This window comes from Athene cunicularia (genome assembly GCF_003259725.1).
Source record: "Athene cunicularia isolate RWA chromosome 3 unlocalized genomic scaffold, athCun1 chr3_part1, whole genome shotgun sequence".
NCBI classification, from domain to species: Eukaryota; Metazoa; Chordata; class Aves; order Strigiformes; family Strigidae; genus Athene; species Athene cunicularia.
In genome coordinates, this window is record NW_020799097.1 from 113,393,521 (window position 1) to 113,414,773 (window position 21,253).

Here is a 21,253-nt window from a genome sequence, read left to right on the forward strand (position 1 = left end):
TGGTAAACTGATAAGGAATAGCATATCCCTTGGTAAGAGAGTCACCTGGTCATGCTGTGGATCTTGTAGAAACCTCTCCTGCCTCTAGCCGCTGTTATGACAGGGCATGTGAATGACAGTGCTGGGTACTTAAGACATGATGTACAACTAGCACGCAGAAAATACATTTAGGACTCCCTTGTGCACATCTCAGTCTGGCTGAAGAGTATCATGGCACCTGGTGGTTCAAACGAACAGAAAAACATGTAAGAGTTACCAGGATTTTACTGTAATACTCTTTTTTGTGTGTTGTGAAAACAGAACTGTCCCCCCCACCAGACTTTTCTTGCATGCATCAGCAATAGCGTGGCCATCAGGGACAGGGAAGGGATCTCACCCCTGTGCTTGGCACGGGTGAGGCTGCACCTCGATTCCTGTGTTCAGTTTTGGGCCCCTCACTACAAAAAGGACATTGAATGACTCGAGCGTGTCCAGAGAAGGGCAATGAAGCTGGTGCAGGGTCTGGAGCACAGGTCGTACGGGGAGCGGCTGAGGGAACTGGGGGGGTTTAGTCTGGAGAAGAGGAGGCTGAGGGGAGACCTCATGGCCCTCTACAGCTACCTGAAAGGAGGCTGCAGGGAGCTGGGGATGAGCCTCTTTAACCAAGTAACAAGTGATAGGACAAGAGGGAATGGCCTCAAATTGCTCCAGGGAAGGTTTAAACTAGATATTAGGGAGCATTTCTTTCCAGAAGGGGTTGTTGGACGTTGGAATGGGCTGCCCAGGGAGGTAGTGGAGTCCCCAAACCTGAAGGGATTTAAGAGTCGGGTCGACATAGCGCTGAGGGATATTGGTGGAGTTGGGAACTGTCAGTGTTAAGTTAATGGTTGGACTAGAGGATCTTCAAGGTCTTTTCCAACCTAGATGATTCTGTGATTCTGTAATACCTACTTTTCTTAATTGCTTATACAGCAGACTGAAAGCCATGACTTCATATCTGAATCTATATCATGTGCCTTCAGATGAGAACTTCTGTGAATACACACAGTTTACCAGTGAGAGATGAAGAAGTGATTTTAACTTGGTTTATAATTCTCAGTATTAGGGAATGCCGCTGGCCACGTTACATACAGATAACACGTTGATCCAAATTATTTACATTGGAGAATTTTAAGCAAGTTAGATGAGATTATTTCTTGGCCATGAATAATGTTTTCTAATAAGACTAAGAACAGTAGAGATATCTACCGGGCTAAAAAAGAATAACTTTGTGCCAGTAGAGACTGAAATGAATCCTGGTCAGACCCAGAAGACTGGCAGATTTAACATGCTAGTCCACAAATGTCCATTAAAAGCAGGTTTGTGAAGTGAATCTGATATGCCCCGATAGTATTTTAAGTCTGTTTTATGAAGGTTTCTCTGCTAACAAATTCTGTATGTATCCGATGTCATGCCATGTGATATTCCAATTTTTAAATAACAATTGAGATCAACACAACAAATACTGATTTACTTATATAAGTTGATCTAATAAATAAACTAACTGATAGATTCTCATGACTAACATTTACTATGCAATCATCATTCAATGGGGATGCCTCCAATAAATTAGGTTACATTTACAAGAAAGTACTAAGAAACATCTTAGGGATTATGAGGAAAACCAGATGACGTATAAACTTTATGCAAGCCAAAAAGTCTAATACGATCTTGGAATTCAGAAATATGAGAATCTTGATAGTTTCTCTTACTCTTCACAGGGGTGAAACCATCATTGCCCTTTATAGATTCTGCTACGCTTAGAAAGTTAAAAAATCAGAAAAGAAAAAAAATCAGTGATGATTCATGATGTAGAAAAATACATCTTATGAGGACATCTCTGATGAAATTTATTTACCCAAGAGGTCAGGACACAATAAAATTTTGGTTTATAATTTCCAAACCTGGGACATTCCTGATATTGCATCAGCTGTGAAAGGACTAGAATCCCATTGCCTGAAGTATCAAGATCCTAGATAATGATATAAAAATTGTACAAAATATTCACTCTAGCGTTATCAGCCCCTAAGATGTAATTTACATAAAGATCCAAATTAACCCCAATGGCTTTTACTCTGTGAAAAAATTGTTTGTAATTTCCCATTTCCACAGAGAAATTCCACAGTGCTTTTTGGGCTGCACTATGTAGGATGCTACATCAGTGGATACAGGCAGCTTCTAGCAGTCTAGTATGAATCCATTGCCTTAAATCCAACAGCCATAGGAGATAAATAAATGTTCTTTACTTTGCTGATGCTGATCCTGAGTTTGTTGCGATTCACATCTGTCTCTTCCCAAACTTCAGCCTCATTGAAAGCGGTGTTTGGAGTCTGACCAAGACCTTCCGTTGGCCGGCCTGACAGGATGGGAGGAGCATTCTCTTGATCACTCAGATGTTCGCCCTGTAGGACATCCTCAGTGTTCTCACGAAGCAAGTCCCCAGGTACCGGAGTGACATTAACCACTCTATGGAAGAGACAAGAAGAAAGGTACAATTATTAGTACTTAAAGGAGGAGGTGTATCACATTGGCCCACAGAAATTCCTTAGCAGTTTTTAGGGTACTACCCTGTTGAAAAAATAGGCAGTTCAACATTATGCCAGATATGACAACATGGAACAGAACAGCAGGATTCTGCCTAATATACAGTCAAAAAGACAGTGGGACGGATCAGTGAAAGCATCTTGGGACCCTTGATAACTGTTGTTTGTGTCCATTACACAATATTTAGCTTAGAAGAAACTTCCTCTCATTGCATGAGGAAATGAGGCTTAACAGATCTTACAGCTTTTATCTTCAATAATATTACTAAGGATAATTGTTACCCCTTAATGTCAGCTTCCTCAAACTTACCAACTTTCATTTGGACTCATTTACATCTCTGAGCACCAAGCTCATAAAATACACCCTGTAAGTGGTGTTCAAGTTGTGAGCAGTGCATGCACTCTATGTTCAGCTCACTACCAATCAGAAACCCACCCCACAGGAAGGCCACAAGGGCCGCATAGTAGGGGCTCTCACAGAAGCACCAGCCATGTGCCATGTAATATGCAAAATACACAAGCATATGGGCTCTATCAATCCTGGCCAAAGGTCCCCAGACATCCCTTGATGTGACTCCAACCCTTATAGAAAATGTGTTTTCAGGACAGCAAGAGTCTGAAACTGGGTTCCACCACCTTAGATATATGTTATATATATATATATAAAGTCAAATCAAGTGGTGGCTGGCATGCAGCTCCAACTTCCCAGGATCATAGTGGCCTTAAAATCTTTCAAAAATGAACTTGTTACTGAGCTTGTTATTGAGAATGTCTGTACTCTGACTGGTGCAACCGCAATACTCACCCAAACATGGCTGCTGTTTGCCTGGTGTTTTGCTGTGGTGGAGTAGAGGTGCTAGTAGACAACAAGATATCTGTACCAGTTTTCTCCCAGTCAAAAGCTTCATTTTCAGTGATGCCTCTTTCTTTCATGCTGTTCTCGAAAACGGACATGATTAGCTGGAAAAAATTTACAAAAACAATTTACGTTAAGTAGCTGAGGGTGGCTCCCAGAAAAAATCTGAAGTATGGGCATGAGGACCAAGTGCATCTTATAATCTCCATCTTGCCTATGAAAGGTACCAAGAAATGAAAGCAAATGTAATAAAATTGAGTCAGTTGTTTCTCAGCTGGTTTTAGCTTGGTAATGGAAATGTCTTTAAATCTACAAAAGAAGTGCATGCAAAATTTTGACCCTGATTTGATGAAATCATGCAGTTGGCTTGTTAGTCTAACTCTAAAGCTTTAACTTTAGCCCAGCTTTCCTGTAGATTAGATATATGCAGAATAGTACATTTAATATGTAGAGTTCATGGGCTGTCAGAAGACATAAACACAACAGGAAAACACAGTCCTAGGATTTAGACTTGTTGCAGTCTCTGGCTCAAATACAGCTTGGTCAGGAGCCCTATGATAACCCTATGCACAATGTGGCCTGCCACATTTGGCTGCAGAAAAAAATAAAACTGTAAAAGGGATGATACAATTTTCTTTGTAAGATAGCAGATACAAATGCTCATGCTGACATGGCTTAATGTTTCTTGCTTTATAAGAACAGATATTCTTTAGGAGAGAACGAAACTACCGGCAACAGTGCTTCATGCATCAGTGTGTCACCCAGGGGAATCTGATGTTCTGCTGTCAAAGGGAAACTGGATGCTATAGGCCAACACAGCCGTATGTGAGGTCCTGCATTTCTAATAAAATTATTTAGCTAAGTAATGCAGAACTGAGAGGATTCAGTCTAAAGTCTATACAGAGAGAGAATATGGTGAGAAATACATTTGGTTTATGGCATAGAATTAGCACTAAGTTATGAATAAAAATTACCATGAACAAACCCCCACTATTTGTTTGCATTTACACTCCAGTTCTGTTTATGAGCATGATCAGAAGGCCAGGAAACACTGGCATTTCCTACTACCTTCCAAACTTCAGTAAAATGCCTATTTGCAGCTTTCAGTTGTGCCATCTTTTTCCTCCTTTTTGTGACCTAGAATACTAGAATTAGGTATTCCAGTCCTGTGATAGCATTATGTTTGATTAAAGGAATTCTCAGAGTGGACTGTTGGTCAGACCAAGGAACTCCTCTCCACAGAGTGGTTGTGACATGGCAGCAGTAGCAGCTTCTCTGATTTGAAAAGGATTTTACTGTTGTGACAGATTCTGTTTCTGCTTGTTAGCCTCATGTCATGATGGCCCCTTTCACCACTGATAGAAATAGGAGTTGGGCTGCTGCTGTTGGCAGGGAATTTCTTACTCAGAACTGATGTGAGTAACTAAAGGGTCACAGTCTTACTTTTAGTAAATGCATTTCTGGTATTTAGTAACCTTAGATGTGTGTTTTCTCATGAATTTTCCTAGTGACTTATTGAATACATAATCTTTTGGACTACACCTATTTTATGGCAAAGAATGCATCAATTATGTGAACTATCTTCTTTGCTCATTCAAACCTGCCATCTGTTAATTTCATTTGGCAGTTCCTCCTTTTCATATCGGAGGCAACAGAAAACAATCATACTTGCCATTCCACCTTTGATTTTAAAGATCTCATGTACATGTCAGTCCTCTTTTTCAAAGTGTACTGCACTAGTCTAATTAGATTCACTTCCAGATACAGAAAGACTATCTCTAACCTCCTTGTTACTGTTCCCAACACTTCCCTGATTTCAAGATATCCTTACTGAGATGCAGGAATGGAACTACACACAGTATTTAAGAGTATGCTTCGCACAGATTTACATGGTAGTATAAGGATAATTTCTGTTTACACTCTAATACTACTCTAAATATTCTTAGGATTATATTTGCTTTCTGACCGTTAATTTGGCAGGGATTACTGTCAAATGCCTTTTAGAAATTAATATCCCCACATCCTCAAAGACTTTTTCCAAGAACTCCATACATTTGTAGACAGATGCCTTTAATAAAAGCCATACTGACTTCTGCTCATTAGATCATCCTCACCCATCTGTCCATTAATCCCAGTCTTTATCACAGTTTCTGATTCTTTATGATGTACATGTCAGTGTCAGGGACTGGTATCTTCTGAAGCCATTTAAAAATTGGTACTGCTTTTGTCACTGCTTTGATACTGAAGCAGTCCAGAGTAAGAAACCACATGCTAAAATTACAAGTTCAGCTGTCTTATTCTTAGCATTCTTTCATGCCATCAAGGACCCACGCAGTTAAAACAACTTTTGTTACTTTCTGATATAACTTCTGTAACTCTTGCATTTGACTTTGCAGGCCATTCGGGATTTTACAGACCTCTACTGTATTCCCTGTAGGGTCTTTTTTCACAGGCTTAAGGATGTTAGTGTCCTCAGCTGCCATTATTCTCATGCTATTCCATGGTCATATTGAGCCTTCTCAGCATTCCCTGAACCATTTATATTTCTGATGAAAGGTCAAAGCTTTACAAGTAGGAAAGGGGAATGGGAAACCACACAAAACAGTCCCAACAACAACTACTGCTCCCAGAAGTCATGCAAAGAGTTACTGGATCCTGTCTAGGGATCCTCTGCCTGCAGACACAATATTATTAGGGACCAGAAGTTTCCACAAGTCACTGCAAGTCTTCCATACTGAGTTTCCTTCTGCTGGGCCCAAGAACAGCTAACATGGCAGAGCCAGGAGGAAGATGACATGAGATCCTTCATTTACACAGGGTATCAGATAAGGAACACAGCAAGAGTTTTAGCAGGAGGTGCTACAGATTCAGAGCCTGGAACTCAGAAGTTAAAGTTGCATGAGAACTCAAGTAATCATCTAGTCCACCCCCTACTCAAAGCACAACTTACCTTCAAGTCTGATGCAGTTTCAAACTCAGATCAGCTTGCTCAAGTTGCTCAGCCCTGTCAAGGTATGTTCTATCTCCAAGGGTGAGATTCAACTATTGTTTGACATCCTCCTGCTGATAACTTTTTCCCGTATAGCTAATTGCAATTTCCTTTGTTGCGGACTGTTTCAATTGCATCACATCCTCACTGTGCACCTCAGAAGAGCCTAGCTCAGTCTTTCTTATAGGTAGCAGAAGGCAAAATCAGGATCCCCTCTGATACTTCCCTTCTCAAGGTCAAAGAAACCCACTTCTCTCAGCCTCTCCCCTTATGGCATGTGCTCTAGCTCCCAGTCATCTTGGTGGCCTATCACTAGGCTCACATCATTTTCTTTCTTGTACTGGACACAGCTTTTCTAATGTGATCTATTAAGTACTTCCCGTACACTGTTGTCTATGCTCTTCCTAATACAGTCCAACATGCAGCGAGCTTCTTTGTCACAAGAACACACTACTGTTTCATAATCACCACTAAGACACAGAGGTGTCCCCAGCCAGTTAGTTGATCCCCAGCCTGTACTGTTCCACATATTTATTCCATCTCAAGTGTAAGACTCTGTACTTGCCTTTGCTGAACCTCTTGAGGTTCCTGTAAGCCCATCAAGGTCTCTCTGAGTATCAGTACTACCCTTCAGCACAGCGCAGTGCAAATTGGTATCTTCTGTGAACTGGCTGAGAGGGTCCTCTGTCTGCCTGTCCCATCATGCAGGTCTTTAATGAAGACACTGAACACTATTAGTTACAGTACTGTTCCCTGAGAGATACCACTAGTGGCTAGCCACCAACTGAACTTTGCATTGCTGATCACAAACATCTGACACCCAGCATACCAGACAATTTGCCACCAACCTTGTGGTCCACTTATTCAAACCATCTCTTTCCAATCTAGCTATGAAGACATTATGAGAGACTGTGTAAAGTCAAGGTAGAGAACATTCACTGCCCTCTCTGCATCCATAGAAGAAGTCATCCTCCTCACAGAAGGCTGGTCAGGTATGCTCTGTCCTGCATACCTGGCTCTTCTTGGTTCCCTTCTAATTGTTTATGTATTTGGACGTGTTTTTTCAAAAGTAGTTATTTCATAAAGAGCTCAGCAACCCTACACCACTCCATTAAGAAATTTTTCTTTATATACCATGGACCTAAGGGTAGATAGAGGTTGACTTCCCATATTTTCTTGGCAGTAACAGACCTAGCCTTTTGACATCTGGCCAGACCACAAAACCAAGGAAAATGATTATGAAGCATGTCCATACATGAATATTATAGTTTTCTTCAAAAATTTTACAAGTAATCATTTGATGGGGTTTGAGGCTAGAGACTTCAGGGAAGGCTGAGCTCAGTGATGAGGGAACACAGGAAAAGGTAGTAGATGACCAAGTCGCAACATCTCATAAGACTTCCTTGATTCAGAAAGATACCCCAATTTCTCTCTACTGGTTGAGTGTAATGCCTATGTCTGTCACCCATGCACGAAGAAAAAAAAAGTTATGTACACCTAATTGTAACCTAAAAATTAGGCTCAAATGATAAAGCTACCAGACAGGACTAACCTCCAATATACCCAACAGGTCTACACCACATGCAGACAAGAACCTATGAAAGCAACCTGTTATCACAGTGCCTGTAGTTGGACTTACTTGGAAAAGAGCTTTCAAGTCATATGGAAGTGGTGGTGGGAGACCCACAATTTGGATAGGTCTCATTAGAAATTCTTCATATATAAAGGAAATATTGGCCTTCTGAAACCCTGTGAGGTAACAAGAAAGGCACAAGGCAGGATATTTCATTCAGACTAGCTGTGATGTACAGCAGTCACTCCACCTCTCCAGGGTCCAGAAAGAGAAGGGAGACAATGGCTACAGTGGTAGATCAGATCCTCTTCCCCACCCACAGAGTAAGCAGAGATCTTTACCACCCCAGTGAGAAGAAATACAGAATTTTCCCTTGGAAGGTTATCAGTCACAAGAGAATGTTCTTGAAACAGGGCCAGAGCATAGACTGGATCAGTTTTGCCCCTTTAAGGCTGTCCTTGCTCCTGAGTTTCCTACTGGGCCAGATTTAACAACAGAAAGGGATAAGCAGTAAAGAAAATACATAGGATAAACCAAACTGTGGCACAGCAATGGGAACTAGGGAACCCTTGTGGTATCCTTCCCCCCCTAGCACTGGACAAGGATTCATGACTCACATGATTTAGATGTAGGCTAGTGAGGGCATGGTTTGTCACATATGTGCCAGGTCTAGACCATGTCACATCAGAGCACATCAACTTCCACAAGACAATGTGAAATTCCAACTCTTGAGTATCGAAACCACTGGTGGGATAAAGAAGGGGCTCAACATGTCTCTCTATTAAAGATGTTAACGTCCATGAGGACATAAAGCTTAATTACATGTTTTGTAGTGGCATACCAGGTTTTGGGCTGACACCTCATAGACAGAGAGAAGCAGCCAACTTTGCAGAAATTACCCATTAAACTGTCATGATGCATCTTGTCAGATGTCTTCTCCTGGCCAAGGTTCAGGAAACAAATCACAGTCAGTCCTGAAATATCAGGCAAAAAAAGGTCCCAAACCAGTTATGGATTGTTCAGATGCTCTAGCCTTGAATTCTTTGGGGCTGATCTAATCAGATGGAATCTTTCAGCACAAACTTCAGGCATGGCAAATTGCTCTTGCTCACATTTCTAATCTGCACTGTAATCCCTAACATGGTATTGAAAAATAAATATTAGGCACACCTCTTAAGTGGCAGGGGTCCCCTTCTGACAAGGGAATGCTCCTCATACATGTTTGTAAGCCCTAAAGGGATGCCTGAGGAGAAAGCACTAAACCTATGATGGAAGACTTCCAATAATTTGGTCAGCATGAGAGAGCTCAAAGTGGCACTGGTTGCCCACAGGGAGTCTTTCCCAAATGCTCTGACAATAATTGGTATAGACTGTATCTGAAAGGAAGAGGTCCACGTACAAATCTCTTATCTTCCCACACCTGCTCTGGATGTGTACAAGGCAGCCATTCTCTTATACAACCACAGGTGATGTGATCACTTTTTCTTGAGTGAAATGCAATTCACAATCCACCAGCTGAGAGAATCTGATGGGCTCTCAGGCAAAGGTGTCCCAGTTTCTATAACCTTCCAGGACCAAAGGTCACCATTCCTTTTCTAATACTCATTACAAAAATATGGATCTTTGAGGAGAAAAGCCAGCCACCTCCCCAACAATACCTGAAACTATTCCTCTACTAGTCAGACCCAGCATGCAACTGTAGTAAAGATCTTCATGCAACTTTCTTACATCCTATCTTCACTATACCAGGGAAAAGATATGTCTCTCTTGCTGTCAAATGAGTCAGAAAACCCACAAATGTTGCTCTAATGCCCATATCCTTCTGCTGTAAAAGTGCTAAAAGTCTGATCCTAACCATGAACCAATTACTGCTAATGATTCATTAAAGGGACAGGCCTGATGTCAGAGGCCATAAGACCAAGAAGTACAAAACTACAAGGTGTAAGATTGATCCATCATATGACAGCTCAACTCTGTTTTATTCTGCCACCATTTTTTTCAACTATGTCTAGGCAAAGCTTGTGCTATCTATCCATAAGATTGGAGGTCTCCAGTCATACTTAGTTTTTCAGTTACAACCTGCTATCCCTCTACTCTGACATGATCTCAGGGGCCCAGAACTGTGCTAAAATCACCACTCAGCATGAAGTGTGCTTAGGAGTATCTATAATGACAAGGGAAGGAAGATGACTACTGACAAACACTTTTTGGTGGCGTGGCCTTTGGGCATAGATGTTAAGAACTAGACACTTTCCACAATCTGTGAGCAAGTATGATCTTGGCAACCTTCACTGCCATGGGGAGTAAGTCCAGGAAAAACAGGCTTACCATCCCATCAGCTTCTGGGCTCAGCTAAGATCACTGGCTAAGTAAGAGTGAACCTGATGCAGACACATAATGGGGTGATCCCCTTTTCCCCCCCCCAAGGCAGACTGGATGCTGCAGAGCGTCAGCTGTAGTCCTGAGTGTTAGCAATGTTATTTTCATGTGTCAAGGAGGATTATGACCTTCCAAGTCTGAGCTGGTAGGCAAAAATACAGTAGTGTGATTACTTAATTGAGGCAAATGAGAGTGAATCATTGTGGCTAACAAGTGCAAAAAAGAAAAAAACATTCACATAGTGGCAAGAGTGTGAGTAGGAGAATTGCAAAACTAGGAGACACAGAGGAGAGAATTCACAGAAAGACAGAAAAAGCCTTGAGTCAGGCTAGGAGGTGGATGGAAAGAGAAATATGGTTCTGCATTGGTGGAACAGGACTGGGGTTTTTTGTTTCATTGTTTTTTTGGGGTGGTTGTTTATGCTTTTTTTTTAAACAACAATACAAAGAAGGAAGGATACGGGAGGGGGAAGTCATAGGGTCATTGAGATGAAGTATCTGCATTACCTTCTACCCCTAAAACTTTCTTCCTGTGACAGTGATAAAACAAGTCTGAAGATAGCAGCTGCAGTTGCTTTTTCCTTCATGCAACAGTTAAGGTGTGCTGCACAATGGTTGTGAGGGCTATAGGTGTCTTTCACCCCTCTCCCTTTCCCATCCTTCACACTAGCATATCTGCTTAGATGGACAATCCCAGATGCGGATGGTGGCAGAGCTGAAGAAAAAAATTGCAAACTTCAGGACATGCACCATTCAGAGCAAGGAGGACAGCAGCAGTAGCCAGACCCCTGTTGTCAGTGCCCATTAACAAAGGAGCAAGAAAGGAGGGGCTGACCCAGTATGGCTCTTCTTACATTCATGTTTGTCCTCTTTCTAAAGCCAAAAGCATCCTATGATATCCAGCATCCTGCAAAGCCAGAAGACATACATCAGGAGAAGTTAGAGAGATAATACATCAGAATTCAGACAGTGAGGGAGGAGAGAGCAGTCAGAATGATCTTGTTATTGAATGCTCACATGTGGACTTTATGCATCATTCCCCACTTCAAAATGGAGGTGGGAGAAGTAGGATTTTACCAAAACTTCATGCTACTGCAAAAGAAGCCAAAGCTTTACTTGGTATACAGACATGGGAGCAATCAAAAATGCATTGCCACTGGATGAAACAGATAGACTATTAGAAAGTCTTAGGAATGGAATAGAACATCATAACTGCGGTTTATCACTCCATGGGCTATATACATCTTGAACATGCAATGCTGGCAAATCTGCACCTCACAAAGGTACAATTAGACAAGGTTCAGAGGAGGACACAAACCAAAGGTGTGGAAAAAGCAAGTAAGTAGACCAGGATCCTTCAGTCTGGGCAAAAGAATAACTGAAGAGCAATACCATGGAGACCTGTAAAATTCTGTGTGGCTGGGAAGTGGGAGAGGGGGATAGGGATCAGTGCTCATAGTTATCTCCGAGATGTAGGGGGCGTTAAATAAGGCTGTCAGGTGCCAAGTTTAGAACAAACAGAAGAAAGCAGTTCTTCTCACAGCAAGCAATTAAGCCTGGTGGATGCTAATGGTTTACACAAATTCAGGAGGAGACTGGACAAGTTCATGGAAGACAGATTCATTGAGGCTATAAAATACAGAGATATTTTTGGTTTAGGAGATTCTTGAGCTTTGAGGATGCTTGATCCTTGAGCTTTGAGAGTGTTCTGGGGAAATGTGACTGAATGCTCATTCTTTTATAATCTTCCCACAGCCAACACTGTTGGAAACATGCTACGAGGCCATACAAACCTTTTCTCAAGCCCAGTGAAGCTGCCCTTTCATCATAAAGAGGAGAAATTGGAGATCGACTAGAGCTGTGTAGCTACATGAAACACTGTGGTGGTTTAGGCCCTGCCGGGACTGAGACCACGTTGCCATTGTCCCTCCCCTACCCTCGGACCGGACAGGGCTGGAAGTGAGGCACAAACCCCGAGGTTGAAATAAGGAAAAATTTAATACAACAGTGTAACAAATAATAAACTGAATAACAACAATAGCAATAACAACAACAGTAAACAGTAATAACAGTAGACAAGACAGAAGACATACAGAGATATACCGCAAGGGACACAGCCAGCCCGCCGCGCGTGCTCTCAGGGACAAAAGCCCACGGGAAACTGTTCTTGCGCTTGGCGCATGGATCGGACGTCAGCATGGTATCCAATAACCCAGCTAGAGCCCCCTCCCCACTGCTGGGGAAACTTAACCCTGTCCCAGTTGAACCAGGACAAACCTGCTCAGCTAAAGGACAGCATTCAGAGTTATAATCCTCACCTGGTGATTAGCATACATCTTAAACTGAAATATACTGAAGAACTAAGAGGGAAATGGTGAACTATTACTTCAAATTATATTCATATATGTTCTATTCTTTTTCCTCATTTCTAATCTTGTCATTCCAATTTTTAAATAAACCATGACTTTATATATTAGTAGACATACTTCCCCAATTTCTTTAATTTCCCTGAGGGTCTAGTACTGGTGACAAATTACAGTGCCACCTGATATACTTTTTAATCTTTCACAGTAATAAATCTAGATAAATCAGTATAAAGACATCTCAGGGGCTGAGATGTTTAGAGAATTTGCTCTCTAGAATAGGCCTCCAAATCAAGCTAGAAGAATCAGTGTGTGGTGGCAAGCTGGAAGTGCCAGACTTTTGTGGGGAGTTCCCTTTTGGAGGTTTCTTCCCAGAGCTGCACCTGCAAGAAACTGAAGGCAAAGAGGCAATTTACAGCTTCAGACAAATCCCCTACTGTGAAAGAGCTGTTTGTGATTTTAACTGCACTAAAATTGTCTGGAAACATCTCCTTCCATTTCTATCTCAAGGATGGCTTTTCAGTACCACTAGGACACAATTATTTTAAACTGGAATAGAATATAGGAAGATGTAGGTTCAAAAGAAGCTTTGGAAATTTCTCATCCAGCCATCTGCTCAAACTAATTACAAAGTCAGATCAGGTTAGTCATCCACTTGACTTTTGCAAATTCCTCAGTTTCTCTGGTTACCTGTTCCGTACTTAATAACCCTCATTCTGATTTCCCCCCCCTAGATTTAGTCACAATTTTTCATGCTGCCTGAGAAAAGTCTGCCTCGATTCTCCCCACAATCATCCTTGAAGCAGCAGAAGACAGCAATCAGATCCTCTCTTTGACTTTTCTTTTCCAGGCTAAACAAATCCAGCTCCCCCAGCATCTCCTCAGTCTACCTCCATCTCTCTATAGCCCTCTATCTTAGTGGCAAATATTATTTTTCCACTGTACTATCCAGAAAGAATTTGGCTTTTTTTTTTCTTTTTAAAAAAGTTGTGGTTGCAATGCTGCAACATGTATGTGGCTAAAATACAAAAGTACTGTTGGAGAGTTTGCTGGAATACCCTTCTACCATTTTCCCACCCATCTGATGTACTATCAACAGGAGCAGGCACTCATATAAGACTGTAAAAATCTGCTCATAAAATGTTGTTTTCATCACTCTGGCTTTAATGTATGGAGAAAACTACTGTGATAAAAAAGGGACACAGAATCAAGTTGCCTTAGTTATATTGTGTTAGCTGAGCTACTGTAACAGATCACATATATGCTGGTAGTAAGCAATGAATGGGAGAAAAAAATGTTACGATGAGTATTAAAGAGATTATTATTATTATTATTATCACTATTGCTAAGGCCCATGTGAGTCTGCAAGAAAACAAAGGGGTTGGTGTGCACTGTTGAGCTGCTGGCATAGACTCTGTACTTTTGGAAGCTGTGCTAAAATTCTGTCACATTTGTCACATCTCAAAACTTTTGTGTTTTACTGAAAGCCAGAAGTACTCTCTTGCTCGTGAAGGGCATTCTGGTCTGGAATACAAGATTATTTTGGACAGGGTGGTGGAAAGAGAAGAAAACCCTTTAGCGATGTTGAAAAACCGTATAGTACAACCTTTTTCTCCTGATCCTAGGACAGGTATTCCTCAGGCAGATATGAACACATGCATGGAAGTGTTAGAAAACCCAAATGGCTATCCAGAGTGCCATGCATCAGACTGGTAACAAAGAAAGGCTTTTACCTGATAGTCAGGCTTGGTGAAGTAGTCTAGGCTTGCAATATGATCCAGAAAAAGGTGGAACTCTGAAGGCATGTGCTTTAGTAGCATTCGGTGTTCATACTTTTCTTTTATCATGCCAACCTGCTCCTGTAAAAAAGAAAATGTCTCAGATTCAAGAATCTCTTCTATTGCTTCATATTCATACAGTCTTCTCATTACTGGAACACAGTCTCTTCTTAGACCCAGCACTGTGTCTATACACTTCTTCTGTTTAGTGTCCCTAGCAAAGCAAGGTTGACCACTGTAGGCAAATGACAAAGGGAAATTCTGAGTCAGCTGAAGCTGTCCTTTTAGCAGAGCCTTCTCTACAGGTGGCCTATTTCTTTCCAGGGATTTTACTCTCTAGCACAAATTACTTCCAAGACAACACAAACAGTTACCTTTATTCTGTTTAACTTTCCAGGTGCAATTCCCATTTAGTTTGCTTGGCATCGCAAAGCATTACCCCCTGCCCCACCTTTCTAAAGGCTCTGTTTATTTGTCAAAAGGACAGGTGGGACTTTCCAATTTTGTTGTTTGCTTCGCAAGAAAAAAGTCAAAGTTGATTGATCAACTGTGATTAACAACGTGCATAAGAAAATGTCAAGCTACTCCAAATATGGCAAGCTCCACACTGTGCGTCAGAACACACAAAAGAAGGTTAGCATCTTGCAGCAAGATCTGATGAAAAGTAACCTCTGGCTTTACATCAGCAAAAAGTTGCACTAAGTTGCAGGAGGAATAGTAAGAGTCATAATAATAAAAATGTAGTACTCCATCTTAAGCAGACACTAGGTTTCCTACCTTATCTTTGATTTTTCTCCATGGAAGCTGACCAACCGCAAACTCCACCAACATGTAAAAGAGGGACCAGAGATCATCATGTCTACCCATCTCCTGGAGAAAAGAGAGATGAAGACTGAGGAGCAAAATTCCATGCTGCTCAGTAGTCCAGGTGCGCTCTACAGAGGAGCTACCTCATTTTAAAAAGCAGGAAGAGAAGTCATACTTGCCATTCAATGATTAAAGAAGCCAGATTAGAGACTAAAGATGCAAAACCAAGCATTTATTAAACTTGGCAATGTCAATACAGTCACCTGAATAACCTGATTTGTTTTCATTTTTGTGAATATATTAGGAAAGAGTTTTTTATCTATACAACAAAGCACAAGTTTTCCATAGGATCCTCCCTTACTGAGTATACAGGAGTGGAATAGTTAATAATGGGATGTGGAATAACCTAGATCAAGGAAAAAAACAATCTGTGTGTAGAAAGTATTTTTTATTGTTATTTTTAAGCTAAATGTTTTTCAAACTCTTTTTGCAAGACAGCATTTCCTCAAGGGCTTTTGCAAAACATTCATCATTAAGCACCATGACTTACAGATTTCTAACATTTCCACACACCACTCTCCTCCCGGCCTAGCAAATCAGAAACTGAAACATGAGGATTGAGGCTGAAATTGTCAAAGCACATGAAGTTGTTTTTGCTGCTCAACATCCAATGTCTAGAACATAATTTCTCAGAATAGCATGCATTATACAGCGATTTTTGTGTCTAAATATACCTTCAGCTGATGCCAGCTACAGCTGGCACGCTTCAGCTCTTCCAAAAATTATACCTCAGGTCTCTCAGTGTCTCCCAGGAAATAGAATGAATTCATGATGGCATTCAACCACCCCCACCACATCACACTTTTCGCATTCTGCAGACAATAAGTTACTTTCCTAAAAAAACCTTTGAAACTTCTTCATATGTCACAGGTCATCCCAGAGACTCATCACAAATAAGGCCAGAAACCTGGAGGCTATATAAGAGGGACAATAGCTTCCATCTGGCAAGCACTTAGCAGTAGAACCAGAGGACTTATGGTTTACTGTCTACACAGTAACATTACTGAAATAACAAAATGCGTGTTTTGAGAAGAATGTTGGATGGGACTTCTGGAAGCATTTAGAATGAAACAGGACAGACACTATGTAAATAATATCTCTTTACAGGGAAAAATAAACCTCAGTTTCACTAGGTGGCTCTTCACCTGACGGCATGATACTAATATTAAAAATTCCAAGCAGAGAATATATCTGGGGACCTGGCACTTGGTAATTCACAGCCAAGTTCTGCTCAAAACTAGCAGCAAGCAGTCTGGCACTTAACCTGATTTCCAGTTTAGTGTGGGTTAGTTTTTTTCCCCTTAAAAAGTGCGTGATAATGCAATAATTAGTTATTAAGGCTGCCAACTAGAGAGGATCCAGTAAATGAATCATAATTTTGATTTTACAGTTAACAGTCTTGACCACGTAACAAAATTCATCTGATATACTAACTTCTGTAGGTTACAAAACAGAACTCACACCTTACTCCTCTGCTCCTGAGAACAGGTTTCTAAGGAGAAATAACCTTGCTGTTAACACTTTATAAGCCAAAAATACTCACTCGGTTTTTGTGTGCATTCACTGAAGCATAGCGGACCGTTCCTCGAAAACCAGCAACATTGCGAGGCTGAAGGGAGACAAAAGAAAAATCTCAGAGACAGAGCAGATTACTAAATCCCCTGTGCAGCTAACTCCTGAGAACTTCTCATCTATACTGTTATTCCGTATGTACCCAAGGGACACAAAGTTCTTACTGCCTTCATCTCCTCTAGCAGTTGTGTTCTCCAATTCTGCATTTCTAGAAAGCTTATTTTGCAGAGATGGCAAAGTGGTTACAGTGATAGGTTAGAATAGTAACAGTCTAGTTATAGAGCTGAGAACATTATCCAAGATCATATTTTCCTTTTTAAACTCCAGGTCATGGGAAAAGCTAGTAAAGAAGCACAAGTGCAAAACTGAGTCATGAATCACATGAGCTAAGCAAAGCCTGAGGGCAGTCTGGCCAGGACAAGAACAGGGATCCCCTACTCTGACATAGGGCAGATGACCATACGCGTTTGCTGACACTGCTTGTCAATGTCTTCTGCAAGACATAACCAAACTAAGAACCTCTGTCTTTCAGAGTTCTGTCTTGCTTTTTTTCCAGATTCCTCCCACTATGTCCTAAACCATGCATCTTTATTTTCTATTTCTCTGGTTCTTCACATCCTCAGGAAGTAAAGGCTTGATATTGTGGCCTTGGAAGGAAGGCAGTCCTCCTGTGACTGTTCCTGTGAGCTGGAGGCTTCTTCTGTTCTGGGGAATGAGCAACACTTCCAACTCTTTCCACTGCTTTCTCATTAGACCATTTGAGTTGACTTACTGAGTATGTCATTGTTCTGAAAAAATTTAAATAATTACATCCACCAAATCCTTTCAGTTTAACTAGAAGCACCAGAGTTAACAGCAGTGCTTTCAAAATTAATGTGGCAAAAACAGGTTCAGGACCAGACATCTTCCATCATAAGACTAAGCTGAAGCAAGGAACTAAACACACTCATAATTAAGATTCTACTCTTGCAGAAACTTGATCACATTAAGAACAACTCTAACTGTGTAACCTGTGCCACTCAGGTCAGTTGATTCATGTTTGTTCTTTCAGCTGTGCCTATGCTTTCAGAATTAAGTCCAAAACTCTACTTTCATTCTAGGGCACCCTTCTGTCAGTTTAAATATGTACAGTTCAGTTGCTTCCTTTTGGGTACAGAGACGTTGCTCTGACTCAATACTCTCAGAAAGAATAAAACTTCAAATGTTTTTTAAACAAGTTCACCAACACTGTGCCACTAACACTCCTGAATGATGTATAATGCAGCTCTTAAGTTATAGTGACTCCAAGCAAAAAAAAGCTGCAAGTCTATCTTACGTCTCTTTTATGTTAATCAAATACTTCACAAGGAGGACACATATGCACATTCCATGCACTTAATGAAGCATTTAATCTTGCAGTACACCAGCCTGAGCTATAAGCTACTTATTTAGCAGCAGGTAATAGTCAAGATATTATATTTATGATCATATACCTCATTCCTCCTGGACCATACATTTAGGATTCTCACTGACAAATAACTGCAAAATGTTTTTCAGAATTTCAGTGAATTCACTGATGTGAGTTCCTGAAAAGCAGAATACTGGCCACTGGAATATATCTGGTAGAATCAGCCATCACTGTAAACGTCCTCTGCATATTCAAAAGCAAGAGAACATTCCTCTTTTCCATTGTGTGGAAGCTAGTGTGTTTGGATACTTTTCATGAGCCGTAAAGTAAAAGCTTATTGTGAAAAATTCTAGTGTGTAACCTGTAATGTTTTCAGAATGAATACTGTTCAATGTTTGCAGTCCATGGGAGTTTGCATTTGATGTTCTTTTCCTACTTCAGCGTCTTCAGTTATCAACTGTGTATGTACTAAACCAAGTACCACATGTGCTGGTTTCAGTATGGTTGTCAATGTCTCTGAAAATCTTTTTAGATCAATACTTACTATTTCTGGCAGACAGGCTATCTTTGCAGTCTTTAGTTAGATCTATTTTAAAACCAACACTAGGCAGTTTGCACATGTATTCCCCTCCTCTTTCAGAAGCAAACCAAAACCCCAGCCATCTTTTAACTGTATTTGTCCCACAGCTGACATGAAACAGTTCATCAAGCCAGTCCTGCTCCTGAACCCAAAGGGGTCTCTCTTCAGTCCTCTCTCATGTGATACCTCAGCAAAGCGACAGCACTGCAACTGAACAAAACTTTGCAATTGTTTTGACAGGATGTTTAGACCTTTGAACAAAATTGGCAGATTCTAACTGTGTTAACGGCATCTTTTTCTCATAAAGGTTTCACCTCTTTTAACCATATTTGGCTGCCCTGCCAGTCACAAGGCAATTAGTCATGCCTTTCAACAGTGTCACTAATCACTGCAATCAAATATTTACATGGCTGTAGAAATACCTTGTTTTTCATTCAAACAAACAGCTCCTGCTTGAGCTTTTTTTGTAGCACATGCTGTATACCCAATTGTTGCTGACTTCTGAATTCATCAACGTTAATTTTCCAGATTATTTCTTTACACACTTAATTTCTTCCAGTTAATAAACTTCAACCCACCACTGCATTTCCCAGCAGTGGAAAAGAGCCTGAATAAAGCATCCTTGCTGTCCAGATTGGTCCAGGTTTGACACAGAACTGTAGTTGTAAGAGTTAGGAACTTCAGACTATGGAATCATATATAACTCAACTGATCTGAATCCCCCCAAATGATAAGAAGGTAATAAGCTAGCAAGCTAGAATACAATTTTAAACCATACATGACTTATTTTTTAATTTTTCCACATCATTATTACTATCAAAAATGTTACTCAGGGTAAAGTAGAGTTCTTCCTGCATTCAGACTTGTGTCTAGCACAAAGCTAAAGCAACTTATTACAAACAGCTGTCAGGGAGATGAGAGAGATATGAAGTATATTGCATTGTGTTAGAAGCTTGGTTTAAAATGAGTTTTAGCTGGGGAGAATGTGTTAGATCACTACCACAGAGCAAAAATTATACTCTGTGTTCCTTTCAAGATATTAGCAATGTACACTACCTCATAAAGACAGAATTAGATAACAAAACCCTGCATGAAGTGGACACATTGTTCCAAACTGCGGTCTTTTGCACCCATCGGCTTTTCATCATTCTCCAGTTCCAACACTCATATAATTTGTTCTTTAAGTGTCAACAGTGTCTCCCTTATGATTCACATGAAGTCTGTCTTTCCTGCATATGCTTCCTTTATTTCAGAAGTGCTCATGCTTCCTCATTAATCTGAATCCCTGCTCCTTACACCATGTTCACACATAGAGATTAAAATTTTTCCTCTTGCCTCACTGGTCTCTGGATTGATATTTTGAATGTCTCTGTTTCCATCTTCCTTCCTAAAAACATATTTGGATGCCAGTAGTTTCCTCCTGCCATTTCTTATGCCTGTGATAGTCTCAGGGAACACAACCACTGGTTCCTCCCCAACTTTCTGGAAGCCTGTGCAAACACCTCATGAAATCCACCAGCTTTGCCCCTGGCAGCTCTGCTGTCATCTAAGATCATTAACCGACCTCTCCTGGCAACAGGAAAAGGATTTCCAGCAGTAAGAAAATGAAAAGAAAGCAGAGATTGAAGAGAAGCTGGTAAGGATAGAGAGGAAATGCCACAGATTATGGGAAGCACTTGAAGATATATCTTGGATTGAAATGACTTGTTGGAAAAGTTGTGATAAGAAGGAAAAGTGAAAGGAAGCTTTAACTAAACTAAAAGGAAGTATCTCTGTGACTTTTAGGAATCTCTTGCTTCCATCAGTTAGGCTCATGGGGGACGTGCAGGGATATGCATCCCCACCTCTTCTGCAGAGATGAATTTTGCACCTCTTATATGTGTTTAGACTTGCTAATTTAAACAGCAGCACTTTGTGGAATCATTAATGACAACAGCATGTTTTATCCCAATGGGAGTCAGAAATGAATAGAGGAAGCTGAAGCCAAAAATGTAAGATAACTCCCCTCCCCTTGCCTCTGAAACCATAGAAGTGAAAAGTCTCTGGCACCACCCAAATGTCTGCCAGTCTGTCAGGCAGAATCCCAAGTGTTCTAGGCCTCTGCATCACATTTAGGTAGCTGTCACAATCCTGCTGAAAAAAAAACATATCATGAGGGAAAAAAGAAAACCAGGTGTAATTCGGACTTCTATATATAACAAAAGCACAAAACAAAATGAAAACCCAGAAGCATGGTGATGGCTCACTCACAACTCATAGCAGAGATGGTTACGAGCAGCGGATGGGAAGCCAACGCATCAAACACAGCCTCAAAAGAAGAGCCCAAAAGAACTGTAAAACAGAGAAAAA

The 21,253-nt window shown here is 40.8% G+C and overlaps 1 protein-coding gene across 5 annotated transcripts in view; it reads right to left on the reverse strand.

Annotated features, from left to right (window-relative positions):
• Window positions 1-21,253, reverse strand: part of TTBK1 (tau tubulin kinase 1) — a 126,073-nt gene that overhangs the window by 37,375 nt on the left and 67,445 nt on the right. For 3 of the 5 annotated variants that reach the window (XM_026846215.1, XM_026846217.1, XM_026846214.1), the window contains exons 7-11: window positions 16,909-16,974; window positions 15,276-15,368; window positions 14,454-14,579; window positions 3,367-3,521; window positions 2,265-2,484 (exon numbers count right to left, since the gene is read on the reverse strand). In XM_026846215.1, coding sequence (XP_026702016.1) covers window positions 2,265-2,484; window positions 3,367-3,521; window positions 14,454-14,579; window positions 15,276-15,368; window positions 16,909-16,974 — 660 coding nt within the window. Of the gene's footprint in view, window positions 1-2,264; window positions 2,485-3,366; window positions 3,522-14,453; window positions 14,580-15,275; window positions 15,369-16,908; window positions 16,975-20,468; window positions 21,236-21,253 lie in introns of those variants that run through there. The other 2 variants (XM_026846219.1, XM_026846218.1) reach the window with 2 other exon arrangements.